General features: G+C 46.9%; 1 protein-coding gene across 1 annotated transcript in view; it reads right to left on the reverse strand.

The window, feature by feature from the left end:
• DGKZ (diacylglycerol kinase zeta) overlaps positions 1–15,715 on the reverse strand; it is a 135,650-nt gene that overhangs the window by 58,461 nt on the left and 61,474 nt on the right. The window contains exons 2-3 of the mRNA XM_015407559.1: positions 6,080–6,188; positions 4,868–4,963 (exon numbers count right to left, since the gene is read on the reverse strand). Of these exons, the coding sequence (XP_015263045.1) occupies positions 4,868–4,963; positions 6,080–6,188 (205 nt within the window). The remainder of the gene's footprint in view (positions 1–4,867; positions 4,964–6,079; positions 6,189–15,715) is intronic.

Raw genomic sequence — 15,715 nt, forward strand, 5'->3', positions numbered from 1 at the left:
TCCACTAGATGGTGGTGCAGTTTCATATACTGACAAATAATACAATCCCAAGGAGAGTTAAGCCCTTCTAAATCCACTGAAGTCAATGGGTTTGGAAGAGTAATTCTGTTTAGGATTGCACTGCAAGTTTACTAGAGAGTAGTTGCTCCCACACTGTGAAGATCATTCATGCTGCTTTCATCTCCATTGCAAATGCTGAGCCATTCACGTTGTCAGTGGAGCTTCCCTATGGGGGCTTTCTGTGTACTTTCTTGATATAGCTCCATAATGCCATATTAATTACCAATATTTTTAAAGCCCTCCAGTGATGCAGGGCAGGAGAACGACACCACAGTAGGCCAAGTCTTTGCACGGCAAGAAAGCATGCGCTTTTCCATCCATGCAGATAGTGTGATAACATGCTTGGACTACGCCTTTTCCAAAAACCAGGTTTTGGGAGAGCACGCTAAGGATGGGGAAAGGATGATTAGAAAGGAACACTGGCACCTACTATGAGGGTTACTTCTGCTCTGAGGAAGGGAGGGCATCTTGACATGGGTGATTCCCATCTGTCCATCAAGTAGGCAGGATTAAAATTCTTCCAGACTTTTTGTCTCCCGGGTGGAGTTACCCACTTTCCCCAGCTCAATAACTCACAAAGCAGCATCTATACTAAAATGCTAAGTAAACCATTCAACATTTTAGGAAACTGGAAATATTTTAGAACAGGAAATGAGAAGGCATTAAGCATGGAGAAAAGAGGTTGCGACCCCCACACATACCTTAAATCAGCACGGGACAAGATGCCCTCCCATCCCCAGAGCAGAAAGAATCCTCACAGTAAGTGCCAATGTTCCTTTCTTGCTCTGAGGGGGAGGGGATCTTGACAGGGGACATCCCAAAGCAGCTATATCCCATGTCAGGTGGGAAAATCAGTCCACCTGCACCACTTGCTCTAATACCCTCCTTCTGAAGGCTGCGTCAGCTGAGGTAAGGGTATTCATTTCATAAATAGAGATGACCACATGGCTGCTTTACAGATTTTCTCAATGGAAGCTTCACCATCCAATGCTGCATTAGTTGCAGCACTATGAATGGATTGAGCTGTAATTCCAGGTGGTACCTGAAGCTTGCTAGCTAGCTAAGCGCATGAGATGCACTGCCTCAGAGTCTTACTTACTGTTACTCTTGACATTTGCTGTCCCTGGTTGGGCAGGCTCACTAAGATAAAGAGAGAGTCCATTTTATGAATTGATACTGTATACCTGGTGTAGGTCCTTAGGGCTCTACAAAGATCTAGCGTGTGACAATCCTTTTCTTTGGGGTGGGAGGGTTTTGTGCAGAATGAAGGTAATGATATTTCCTGGGAGTGGCAGTAGTAAGTGTTGACCTTTGGACTGAATGCTGGATCTGTTCTTAGGGCCACATGTCCCTGTGAAAAACACACAGATGTTCCCTGGTAAATAGAGCTCCTGATTTGAAGACCTTTTTGGCTGAAGTCACAGCTGTTAGAAACAGGACCTTCCTTCTCAAGCATTTTAGTGGAACTTCTCTCAGAGGGTCAAATGGAGGTTGAGTGAGTACTGACAGGACTACGCGTAGTCGCAAAGAAGGAAATCTATAGACAACTGGAAGGCTGAAATGGGGTACCCCTTTGAGAAACCTGAGTATGTGAGGATGTCTCGATACTGAGCATTCATCGACCTGTGGGACCACTGTAGCCAGGGCTGCCACTTATCTACGTAGCACATTTTGGTCAACACCATTTTGCAGGAACATCAGAATTTGGTATAACATAGGGACAAATGGGTCTAGGTGTTTCCATTTGCACCAGCTGGCACACATGCATTCCATGAAAAGTTACAAAGTCTTGGTGTAGAGCTCTTCTAGAAGCTAGCACGGGGCTTGTGATCCTTGTAGAATAGCCTAGTCTTAAGAGTCTTTCCCTTTCAATTTCCATGCAGTCAAGTGTAGCCATACTGGGTCTGGGTGCTACAATGTCCCTTGTCGAAGCATGTTCAGACTGACTGCTATCTGCCAAGAATCTTCTACTGTTAACTCTTTGATGCTGAAAACTAGGGTTTGTGTGGCCAGTTGGGGGCTATGCAGATCTGGGTTGCTTTCCTTGCCTCGGTTTCCTTGGCATCTTTGGTATTAGCAGAATAGGTGGACTGAGGTCTGAGGCAAAGATATCATTGCTGGGTTTCAAAGCATTTCACAGTCTGAAGGAAGATCTCCACCTTGAAAGACCATTCATTGTTGTTCAGCTGTTGTCTGCTTTGCCAGTATGCTAGCTCATTTGGCTGGCTCTTGGTTTGCTCTGCTGCTATGGACTTGAAGTTCCATCCTGACCAACACATGAGCCATGCTGTCTCTGTGCAAAGGGTCAAAGACTTGGACCCGCCCTGTTTGTTTATGTAGGCTTTCACTGAGATATTGTCTGTTCTTACTAAGACATGTTTATGTACTTAAAATCTAGAATTGCCTTCCAGTCTCCATTTCTCTTGGGGACTCTGAAGAAAACTGAGTAAACCCCTGATGATGCTTTGCAGTCAGGGACCCGTTCTGTGGCCTCAAAGTTTACTAGGTAACAAATGGCTTTAATAGTCGGCAGGTGTTTCTCTGCTTGGATTCTGGAGATAGGAGAAACCTGTCTAGTGGAAGGCATTTGAATTATATTGCACATCCCTTTTTTATTATGTCCATTACCTATTGGTCTATGTTGGACCGACTCCATTGTGGGAGGAAGTGGGCTAATCTTCCTCCCACTTGTGGGGATCTGGCGTCATGCTCTCATTTCTTGGGGGCTTATTCCCTTATTGGAATTAAAGGGATGAGGTTGGCTGTCTTTGGACTGGAAATATCCTCATCTGCTCTCCTTTCTGTTTCTGTTCCAGTTTGGGGGGGGGGGGTCTTTGGTCAGAGTATGCTGGCTTCAGAAGGAATGTGAAGGGTTCTGCCTTCTATCATCTCTCCTATATGCTCTAGGCATGGCTTTCTTCTACCATGATGTCATCCAGGTTGTCTCCAAAGAGTTTATTTCCCTGAAATGGAAAGGACACTGATATTATCATTGGAATGATAATCAGCTTGCCATGGTCTGAGCCACAGGCCATGGAAGGAAAAGCGCAGTATGTGCAGACCAGCATCAGTCATAAATGTGACCGCTTTAAGTACCCAACTGACACCCTCCCTGGACTTTTTGTCCTCCTCTGGAATCAGATGAACTAGCATCCTAGCCCAAACGATGGAAGCCCTCATGAACAGAGAAGATGTGGCTGATGCCCTCATTGCAAGGGCTGAGGCCCCCTGCGATTTTCTGAGGCCGTAATCTGATCTACGGTCCAGTTGATCACATAGGGATCTGTCCCTGTCTTTAGTAACCAAGCCCCCTGAGAAGAGAGCTATGACAGGCGCATCTGCTAACGGAACCTATGAGAGATCCATAGCACGGTTAGGCAAAAAACAAACCCTTTTTGCTAAACCTGGCTTCTGTTTATTGGAAGGAAGGTTTGCCCATTCCTGTATCATTTGGTTCTCAAAGAATTCTAAGAAAGGCACTACTTACTTTTCCACACTGGATAATCTGGGGGGGGCTCCTTGTTCCCTTTGAGTTTGGTGTTAGGATTGGTCTCTTCTTCCCCAGTTTCTGGGGGCTCTGAGAGATCTAGTGCCATCACAGTCTTGCCCAATAGTCCCTTATAGTCCTCTTAGCTAAAGAGACATTTGGCCTACTCTGGGGCTATTATCTCCTCCTCAGACATTTCCCCTTCTTTCTTATTGGAAGAACTGTTTGACTTCCCTGAATCCCTATAGGAGGCAGCTGAGTGAGATGGGTATGTTTTTGCACTGCCATTTTTTTTTTGTGCCGCCTTGGTCAGCCAGGGCTGGTGCCCTGCAATCTGCCCGCATCTGAGGAATCCTCTCTGTTTCCCTATCTAAACAATCTACAGGAAGGTGGGGGGGAATGTAATCTGGAGAAGGACCTCCAACAGTATTGTTTTCAGCTCCCTTGTGGGGGAGGCCTCCTCTTGTAGGAGCCAAACCTCCTCCAACATTGCATGGTGAAGTCAGCTTGCTCTCTCTGGAGAGGACATCTGGGAAATGGGGATTGGGGGGCATCTCTACCTTTGTCCACAATGATGATCCGTCTCCCTGACTGCTCCACTGTGGCCATCAGCACCAAGCCCAAGTGTCCGCCATCTTTGTTGGCATGAGTGTCTGCCAGAATCAGCTGCTGCAGTTGAGGTGTCCTCTGAGGCATGGTCACACTGTGCAGCATACTCCTCTTGCAGCCTCTGCTTATTTGCCACTTTCCCACAGGTCTGTGCCTGCTCAACTGTGTGAGGGAGTAGTCCCTTCCTCCCATTTCAGGGAGGACAAGGGGGTCACTGTCGTCCTTGGGAATTAAGCCATCTGAGGCTTTGTCAAAGTTCTCCATGTCCTCCATTGCCTCAGCCAGTCTGCCCTTTGGGTGGGGTCCAAGAGTAGGCCAAAATGAGGAACCAAGGTATACAATAAAGAAATTAGAAGAAGTAGGTATAAAAACATAGAAGCAGGAGTATTGGGTGCCTTCTACTGAGTCATAGGGGCCTTGCTGAGCATATCCTACCAAACTATGGTCTCCTTAGTGAAGCAGGAAACAAACTGAGGAAAATGGGTGACTCCGCCCATGAGACAGGAAGTCTGGAAGAATTTTAGTCCTGCCTCCTCAATGGACAGATACAAATCACCCATGTCAGGAAGCCCTCCCCACCAGAGCAAGATCACAAGTTTGTATGGATGTTCAAAGAAAAAACCAACCAACCAACCCACTCCAGTTTGAAGGCCAAAGCAGACAGAAGCCTCCACGTGGAGCAGCCAGTAACAGCCTCTTACAAAGACTTACCAGCATTTTCGCTATACAGTTTTGTTCTCCTACATAGCAGAAGTCCCCAGAGACGTTGGTTTCAAACCATATGTGGTCCCCATAAATTGCAGTCTCCTGAAAGACAGAGTCAGTGATGTTATTCTTTAGGAGACATGGAATCTTATACTCAGTTTGGGGCTTGGCTGCGATTTTCACCACAGCCATCTTCTCCAGGAGGTCTAAATTATACTCTCCAACCCAGCCAAAAGGATGAATTAGGACAGGTCTATGTATTTAGCTTATTTGTTTTAGGAGAAATTTCCATTAAAAGATAATAATCAAGGCAGACAAAACACACTTGACTATGTCACGGCAACTTCCTTGTGGTGAGATTCCACAGTAATACCATTATGTGTGCAAACACTGGCTGCATGACGTGGTGTCTTCCTGTTGCGAGTTTCCCTTGTCAGTACCCATCTATGGCTGCCACTGAGATGAACCTAGGGCAGCGAAACTCATGTGATCAGTCTGGCTGCCTCTTACCTCGGGCAAGGCTGTCTACTGCACGCATCTACCAGATGAAAGATTCCAAAGCTATGGAGCTTTCCAACAGGAAGTATCGAATGGTGACCTGACCCTGATAGCTCAGGCAAGCCCAATCTCATCTGATCTCAGAAGCTAAGCAGGGATGACCCTGGAAAGTACCTGGATGGGAGACCTCCAAGGAATACCAGGGCCGGGAGGCAGAGGCAGGCAATAGCAAGCCACCTCTCTGAAACGTCCAAGCCTCACTAGGGGTTGTCAGAAGTCAACCATCACCCACACAAAAATACTCACCAAAAAAAAGAAGTCTAGAATGGCCTCCTATGTTCAGTTGCACATAATGTCACATACAGATTTGGGAAGGCTTTCCTAAGTGCATATTCATATGGCAAAAGAGGAAGAGCTTCAAAATCTGGGTCATATTTGTCCTTTAACAGATTATATGCTATGACGTCTATCCACATGGCAGCTCTCCATGCTGCTGGCTGTGCACTGTAGCACAGACTACACTCAGGACCACGGGAAGCATCTTGGCTATAGGTCTGTTCACTCCTGGAGATATGCCTGGCCCCAGCCCAGAAGACCTACACTGCACTGTGAACCCATATGCCCTCACAGTGGACATCGGAGGCCTGCTGCTGTGTCAGTGGTACAAGGAACTCATCACCCTCCCACTTCCTTCACCCAGGAGGAAGAGAAGACACTTACACTCCAGTCGACAGTACTGCGAATTTCCCTCTCTGAGTCCCTTCTCAGGGCTAGTGTGGGGATTGGTTGAGCTACCATATGCTGGAGACCGGATTTGGCAATAGCTTTTCTGAAAGACAGGAAGAAGCGTGGCTGTATAAACATTTTAGCAGATAATAATAGTAATAATAAACAAGCAATATTCACAGCTCCTCTGGAAGCAGCATGCTAAAGAGGGACAGAAGGGGAGAAGACATTTTATGAGTTAGCATCGGCCCTGGGAAGCAGCACAGAGGAAGACAGAAATCCTCCCAAACTGCAGAACAGGCAATATTTACTCAGCAGTAGACAAAGGTCTCACTGTCCACCTATCCTAGTGGCAGGAAATCCAGCCTATAATGTTCAGGCACTTTAAAAACACACCACAAGGCAACTGCTAAGGTACAGCAAGCTGTCTGTTGGCAGCAGCACACTACGTGGATGGAGCATTTTGTACCATGCCACTGCAAACACATCCTGTGAAGACAACATCTGCAGAGGTTCGGTTCAAAATCAAAAGCAGCTTGCTGGTGGCAATCCTCAAGTGTGGAAGGGTCCTGAATCTCTCCTCTAAAAGTAGAAGGACCCCGGAAAAAGACTGCCATTCTCTCAAATAGACGAAAAGGCACAACTATCCAGGCCGTGACTTCTGAGAAGTCAACCCAGATTTCCCTGTTGCTTCTCAAACACCGGGGGGGGGGGGGAGAGATTAAAAAGCATATAAAGATATCGTAGATGAATCAAAGTTAAACCATAATGATCCATTTTTTCCCTCCTCACAAAAAGATTAGACTCAATACTCCACTTATAAATGTGTAGTGAAATAAATGCTAATATCCTGTCTTTGTCACTCTTTAACTCTTTCCCACATGTATAAAAAAGGAATGATTAAAATTGGTTAAGGGATATTAAACCCTCAGTTGGTGATTTTTGAGTATTCACCCCAAGACATCTGGTATGAGGGCTTACTGAAAGATTCTGTCTTCTCCACCGTTAAGAGTGGCAGGCCGGAGCCAATCAGGACAGAGGCCAGCTGAGTCAGCATGCACTGTCGTGCACTGAGGGACCATCCCCGGAAGGAGTCGCTGCGATCAAAAGAAAATCTGCGCCGAAAAAACGTCGTCACCCGGGACTAAAGAACTTCCGCAGTAACAACAATCAAGACCCTGCCACGGGTGCCTGATAGGCAGTCAAACTCCCCTTAATGTGTGGCCCTAGCGAGGTAATGTAATTAAATTGTAATGTAATGTAATCAAATTGTACTGTGTAAACCGCTCAGAGCCCTTCGGGGGTTGAGCGGTCTAGAAATTGAAAGTTAAATAAGTTAAATTACCACTGGTTACTGTAGGCCAAGGTGCTAAGTAACCTGTCTGCCTAACTAGGCTCTGCAGTAAGATGCACAAAGACTTCTGTCTCTTTCACCTCGGGGCACCTCAGGCACTCTTATTCACTTCCCTTCCTGATCAACCTCCAGACACTGTCATTTGAGGAAAGCAGGAAACAGCATGTAAGAAAAGGAAGTGAAGCTCTAGATGGTTAAAGAACTAGTAAAGTCTAGCGGTTAAAGTGCTGGGCATGGAAGTCCCAAGTTAAAATCACCAAAGCTCACTGGATGGCCTTGGGCAATTCATTCCCTTACAGACTGACTGACCTCATTAGGAGCTCCTTGTGCAAAGAGTGAGAGAGAAATGTTACAAAACTTTCATCAAGCCTGCCATCAGAGGGGGGAAAATTCAAAACAGCTCTGGCCATGTTGCTCCCAAAATAAAATGAATTTCAGTGAGTGTTTTTGTTACAACCCAGTGTGTTGGTCCTCTCAACTCCCCCCTCCATTCATGCCATTTATAAAACCTGCCCCTGACCGAGTGTGGAAGAAGTTCCGCCAACCCTGCTCCTTAACCGAAGCTAGCTTGGTTACTGAAGCCACTTTCCCCAGACTCCATCTCATACACAACACAACATAAATATCCCTCCTCTTAGAGATTACATACGGCATTTGGGCACTGCAGCCTTCAGAGAAGTCAGTGCGACAGCCACTATGGACAGAATCGTTTCCCAGGAACATGTGTGCAGTTGCCGACAGCCACCTGGTTCCAGCAGGCACCTTCCACCTCCTGGCAGCTCTCCGCATTCTGACAGGATGGAGTAAAGCACCTGGCTTGGGAGAATCACTGGAGCGCCGCCGCTGTTGGCTCAAACATCTGTAGCTGCCTTGAAGCCCATAGGCTGCTTTGCTGTGTACAAACTCTGCAGGTAGGAGGTGGGAGGAGCTGCGGCGCAGGCAGCGAGGGCCTCGGAGGAGAGGCCTCAGGCCAGTGGAATTCTGCCCGGGGTGACAGGCACACAGTGGAGGCTCTCTTTGCAGCTCCTTCCTCTCCTGCTCTGCTGTCAAGATAGCGCCTTCAGAGCCTGAGGAGGCCGCTTCCTCACTCTGGTCACTCTCCTCTAGCCCCTCCTCAGGAGTTTCTGGGCCGGAGCTTTCAGTACAAGGCGACTGCCTCCTTTCCTCTTCCTCACACACTTGAATGAGGCTGGCCAGCAGAATGGAGGGGCCTAAAAGATGAGTGTCTATGGTGCGTACGTGGCCCCCACGCTTCTTCTGGACAGAAAACCTAGGGCTGAGATGAGGGGTTGTGGTGCTGGATCGCCTTCGGGCACTCAACCTAGGCTTGCGCTGGGAGCCCAAGCACGATAGCCCTTGTAGCTGGGCACTGGATCTGCGCCGGCGTTGGACTAGCATGGCAGAGGCCTGGCCCACAACAGAGCGCCGCCTTGCTTTGCTGGCAGGCAGGGCCACCACACTGCTACGCCGGGGCCCTGATGACACATTCTTCTTCCTGAAGTGCTTTTTGAAAAAGGTTTCCATAGCAAATGGGGGCTGTTAATGAAGAAACCAGTAGGTTAATTTAAGAGCTCATCTTCCCCATCTAACTTATCCTTCAAGATGTAACTGCAGTGATCACAGGACACCCCCCTTCTGCACCTCAGGAACTCAAGCAACACTGGGTCCAACAAGTTCCACCTGGGCCCCAGCCCTACCCTTCTGATCATCAGACCTTTATTTTAGGCCATTGTCAGGCCTGTGCCAGGCTTTCAGGTTCAAACAGCAAGCTGTACTTAGCTCTTGAACCCAACCCAGGTGGCTAGTTCATCACACAGTACTTAGAGAAAGAGAGAGAGGGTTATGGTCTAACACCATGTTCATATCTACATGCATGCAAATTGAGCCAAGAGAAGAGGAGGGGTAAACATAATTCAATCAATAGTAATAAATAAGTTGGATGACATTCTGTAGACCAGCTCTGTTACCATTGTGTTTGGAGCTAAGCCAGGATTGCTCCTGGGTATGAAAGAAACAAGAATTACTGCATACCTAATAATGATGTTCCAACAGATAACATGTGGATCAGCCCCAGGGCTGAATAGGGACACAAGATTTTTATCTCACTAAGGATGCTGATTTTCTTCCCTCAAGCATTTCCCCACTGCTCCAATCAAGCTGATTACAATATGCATTCTACCTCTGCTTCCTTTATAATACCCCTCCCACCTTCTGACTAGGATAAAAGGACTCAGATCTATATTTCTACTCTACTGTGTCTGACAAAGGGAGTTTTGATTCTTGAAACCTCAAAGCCTGAAACTCTTGTTGGTCTCTAAGGTACTACTGGGCTCAAATCTAACTCTTCTACTGCAGACCACCTGCCTGGCTACCCTCTGAAACTATCTGAATGGGCCTTACATGTAGCCAGACATGTGTCCTGAAAAACTCTGAAACACATGACCAGACATCCAGACCAGTGGTTAAAATACTCCCTGTTAACTGGGTATGCACAGGTACCAGGGATATCTGTATGTGCTATAACCTATCGTAAATTACATGCACACACACAAGTACCTTCAGTCGCACATCAGCAGGGTATGATGAGAGAGGAGCAATCTTAATGAGGTCCTGGGAGAAAGTCACTCACCCGACATTCCAATCTCCTATCTGGGCAAATTAAAGAGCCAGTTTGGTGTAGTGGTTAAGCGCGCGGACTCTAATCCGGGAGAACTGGGTTTGATTCCCCACTCCTCCACTTGCACCTGGCTGGATGGCCTTGGGCAAGCCGTAGTTCTGATAAGAGCTGGCCTTGAAAAAGAGCAGTTTCTGTCAAGAGCTCTCTGAGCCCCGCCTACCTCACAGGGTGTCTGTTGTGGGGAGGGGAAGGGAAAGGAGTTTGTAAGCCGCTCTGAGACACCTTTGGGTAGTGAAGGGTGGGGTATAAATCCAATCTCTTCTTCTTCTTCTTAATTGAGAGGGTGGTGGTGATACAGTTACAGGGCTTTATGGATGACACTTCCATGTTAGATCCCTTCCAGTCCAGCTTTCGCCTGGGACACAGGACGGAGACGGCACTGGTCGCTCTGACTGGCAATCTCTGGAGGCATCTGGATTGGGGCGGTTCGGTAGTGCCGTTGTTGGACCTGTTGGCTGTGTTCGACATGGTCAACCATCAGTTACTGACCCACCGCCTCACAGACATGGGAATTCAGGGGCATGCTTCCTTTCTCCAAGGTCGGGGACAAAGGGTGGCACTAGGGGAACAGGAGTCCAGGAGGCACCCGCTGGAGTGTGGAGTGCTTTCCCTGATGCTATTTAACATCTATATGCGCCCCCTTGCCCAGATAGCCCAGAGGTATAGGCTGGGGTGTCACCAGTACGCTGATGACACCCAGCTCCATCTGATGTTGGGCGGCCAGTCGGACTTCAGATCTGGACTGGGCATTACAAGTCATGGCTGGTTGGCTGAGACTGAGCCGGATGAAGCTGAATCAGAGGTCCTGTGCATGAGTCGGGGTGGTTTGGGGGCGGGGACCCCACTCCTGACCTTCGGTGGGGTGCCATTGGTGCCAGCGCCAGGGGTTAGGAGCTTGGGAGTGCTCCTGGATACCTCCTTAACAATGGAGGTCCAGGGAGCAGCCACTGCTAAGTCGGCCTTTTACTATCTTCGGCTGATTAGGCAGTTGGTTCCCTTCCTCGACCGCAACAACCTGGCCACAGTGATCCACGCGATGGTCACCTCGAGACTAGACTACTGTAATGCTCTCTACATGGGGCTGCCCTTGTCACAAATTCAGAAGCTGCAGCTAGTGCAGAATGTCATGGCTAGGCTTCTGATGGGCCTCCCCAGATGGGAGCACATCCAGCCTGTGCTGAAGGCACTGCACTGGTGCCAACAGCATACCGGATTTGCTTCAAGGTGCTGGTGCTTACCTTTAAAGCCCTATATGGCCAGGATCCAACATACCTGAGGGACCGCCTTTCCCCATATATACCCCAGAGAGCACTGCGGTTGAGGTCGCAGAATCAACTGACCCTAGGGTTGCCAAGTCCATCTTCCGCTCCCAGCGGGGGCCTTTGGGGGCGTTCCTGGAGGGGGCGGGGCATCACCGACATGATGATGTCATGTTGGGGACGGCCGCTGCCCCCCCGCCCGTGCACCCGATCTCCAGAAACGCCAGTTTCCTGCACTTAAAGGAGACGGCATTTCCCTTTTAAGTACACAGAGCCGGCGTTTCCCCTTTAAGAGCAAAGAGACGGCATTTCCCTTTAAGAGCAAAGAGACGGCATTTCCCTTTTAAGTGCATGGAGCTGGCATTTCCCTGCAAGCCTGATCTCAAGCTGAGATCGGGCTTGGGAGGAAACGCGGGTTCCATGAACTTAAAGGCAGCCACCCCTCTCTCTCAAGAGAGAAGGGAGAGGGGTGGCTGTGGGTGTTGGGGGCGGGGCATCCCCCCACAAAACGGGGGACTCCTGGCAAACCGGGGGGGTTGGCAACCCTAACTGACCCTCCCGGGTCCCAAGGATGCCAGGCACACTACTACCAGGGCCAGGGCTTTCTCAGTGGCGACTCCTTACTGGTGGAACGAGCTCCCGGAAGAGATCAGGGCCCTGCGGGATCTTTTGCAGATCCGCAGGGCCTGCAAGACGGAGCTCTTACACCAGGCTTTCAACTAAGGAGCCGCCCTCACTATTACCACCAACGAGCCGGCCCTCCACCTTAACATCTGGCTTAGGCCATCAAGTGACTCAGGAAGACCACTGAACTGGAAACTGTCTGCTTGCAAACATTTTTAGAATGCCACCCCAAGAAACTGAATGATCACTAGCACCTTATGATTTTATGATGTCATTTGTATTTGATTGTATTATGATGTCATTTGTATTTGCTCGTGGGGAGGGTGGGGTACAAACCGAATAAATAAAATAAATTAGAGGCTCAACAAAATCATGGAAGATCAAGAAAGTTTGTTTAGTAAGACAACAACAGTAGGCAGAGGCGGACCAGGGATGTGGAAGAACAACAGGTCTGAGAATCAACTGCACAGTTCTTCAGACACCCAGAAGTGGAATAAGAATTCTAAATGTGCAGAAGAATGCAACCCCTTGCGCAGGACTCTGTAGTGAACTCCATTCTGTGCTTTTAGCCATTTCTGGGTTGAGACCAAAGCATACAGGTACAGCAAAGGACTCCTATCTCCTTATTTGCATCTTCTGCTTTGATAACAGCATGACACCCCTGTGTCCCATATGTCCTGTTGTAAGGCTATGGCTTCCATCTTCAGAAGCTTTTTAACACCCAATGGATCCCTCCTCTATCAACACTCACTTTCCATAGGAAACTATGGGTGAATCCTTAGATCTGCATACAATAGTTAAGACAGAGTTGTCATATTCTAGTCAACCAAATCTGGGCATATTATGCAAATAGACTGCAAAATATTCAAAGCAAATGCTGCAGCTTTGGGGATTTACCACAAATTGTTTCATGCTTGCTCCTAGTATGCATTAAAAAAAGAAGCAGCAGAACAATCTTACTTTCCCTTCATCCCCAGAAAGAACAAACTATCATCATTTATACAGGGACATCAACATACCTGGCCCTTTTTCTCTGAGGCTGAAACGCCAGCAAAACCTGCTAGAGAGAGATATGGCAGAGGCTGCTGTGTCATATTGCCCTTGCTTCCATCACTTCAAAAGAATATGGCTCTTGGGCTAATGTGGGAAAACTTCAAAGCACAAGGAGTAACTCCTTGCTTTTCTCCCAACCCTTTTGTATTTTTAGTATTCTTACACATCTAGAACTGAGTCTTAAGTGCAAATGAGAATCAACTTTGAATATGGGTAAGAATCCAGATTTCAGCTGGTCAGCTACAAAGCAGACTGTGTCATCACAGGCATTTCACTAACAAATATTAAATCCTGATATAAATAAAACTTTTCTTGGACTTATTTGTGAATGTGCAGCATGTAATGGAATCCTGAAAAAATGTAAGACTTGTAACTGACCTTCAACAACATACTTATAACTGGGGCCTTGTCATTTTAAAAAGACAAAGTGGTAATGGTCAATTCAAAATTTTAAAAGGTCTCCACATTCTCCACCTCTTCCAGTACCAAATCTCAGACCCAGAATATGTGACATATTAAAGAGAACAGATCATTTGAGTATGTGCAGCTAGAGTGCATTTTTACCACTACAAAATTCTATAGCTGCAGTTAAAAAGGGGGTGCTAAGTAAGATTAAGCCTTAGCAAATTAAATGCAGGTCTGAACACCAAACCCTCAGGATGATTTATTTTAATGGAGTCAACCAACACATCACATAGCAGCATATGCAGTGCAGCACACATGTTACAGACAACGCAAATGGAAATACAGGCATAACTGTGGTCACATGGAACTTTCCAACCCTAAATAGGTAGGTGGCTAGAACAATTTTGCACAATGCTTTGCACAAGACTACATAGATATGCTAGTCTCCCAGTTGCTGTACGGGAAAAGCAGCTCTTCTTCAGTCAAGTGATTCCCTACCATCTCATGTCAGATCTCACACATCTGGATGCACTTCTGGGCAGGTTGTCATGAGAGTAAAATGGAAGAAAGGAGAACCATGTAAGCTGCCCTGGAGGAAAGGCAGGGTAAAATCCAACAGACTTTACTTTTTAATGCCACCCAAGAGAATATAGTCCTTGAATTCTTTCCCTTCACCCAAGATTCTCACTGCTGAAAAGGAGACGGAAATAAAGAAACTGTGTTTCCTTCCTCTTCCTTGCTCTCTATTTGCAATGCCTACACATATACCTTAACTGTGACTTCTTACTCAAGTACTGGGCAGAATACTGCTTGCACATTTCCCATCAAGTCTGAACTTATATAAGGATTAGACTTTCCCCAGGCGGTTTGCCATTGCCTGCCTCTGTGTAGCAACCCTGGATGTCCTTGGTGGTCCCCATTCCCAGGACCAACCACTGCCAACTGGAGACAAGGCTATGCTGGGCTATCCAGGTCAGAGCTCACACGACAAACCGTGAGAAAAAAATTTCTCATTCAGAGCCATGTGTATTCATGATACAAACAAATGCACCTGTGTTGCAAAGAAAAAGAGCACACCCACACAATCAGTGACCAAAAAATGTACTTTTTTAACATGGAGAAACTGTAGAGGGGTGTATAGAAACAAGGAAGGCTTTCATGGCAGCTTCCCACACACAAGAACCTTATTATTTATTTATTTATTTATTTAGACCATGCTTATACTGCCTCTCCAGGAACTTGCCCCAGGAAGCTTACAAAATAAAAGTGATGAAAACGAAACATTAAGACATTAAGGAAAACCCAGCATTTGCTTTGACTAGGTTAAACCTCTCCATAAGATTGGCAAGGTCTTCTATTAACAATTAGGCATTCCTGTGACCAAAGCCTTTCTGAATTTTGCCCAAGCAGAAGAATTTAATCTACAAAGTTAATGTGATGGGGATGATAGCACTGCATCTCCGAAACTGTCTTTCTCATGTGACTTTTTTTGTGAAGCAAAACTATCACACATGACAGCTGAAGCTTATCGCACTGAGCATGGCCTACCATATTCAATGATAGCGCTAATCTATACCAAATCTTTGCAACAGGAACAAGAAGTGCATTTCCTTCATTTCTATTTTGAAGCCTTTACAACATATAGAGAGTTACAACAGGTAGAGAGGAAGAGAGGAAACATACATTGTGCTGCTCCTCTAAGACTCTGGGTCCCTTTGCACCCATTTTCCACTGGGAGCACACAATTCTCTTCGCGAACAAGGCCAGTAGCTTTGATCTGCTAACTATCTGTAAGCTTTACCAATGGAGCACATTTCCCCAAGAAAAGGACAGCTGAAACCCCAGCACAACAAGCCAACAGACCAAATGACTGCCCTGATCAAGTGCTTCAGATTCCAGAACCTCAGTCTTTTGGACTTACTCCTTTTAAGCCAAGGGTGGATAAAGAAAGCCTTCTCCAGTGGAGCGATTTATGCATTCTAAAGCTTTCTAGAATATTGCTCTACACTGTGCTAATGCCACCTCCAACCCAGGTTAACCCCCCAAATTCAGCAGTCCTTCAAAGATCATCTCCAGTCAGCAATGCCTCATCCATGCTTTTTGGTGGCGGAGTGAACTATGCAGACTGAGAGCATTTCTATGATTTTTTGTTCATCATTTATCCTTATGCTAAGAAACAAAGTTCCACTGAAAAATAGTCACTACTTGGGTTTAAGGCCTGATCTAAACATGCTGATAGGACAGAAAGCCTCACCTGT

This window comes from Gekko japonicus, unplaced genomic scaffold (genome assembly GCF_001447785.1).
Source record: "Gekko japonicus isolate JY-2015 unplaced genomic scaffold, Gekko_japonicus_V1.1 scaffold84, whole genome shotgun sequence".
NCBI classification, from domain to species: domain Eukaryota; kingdom Metazoa; phylum Chordata; class Lepidosauria; order Squamata; family Gekkonidae; genus Gekko; species Gekko japonicus.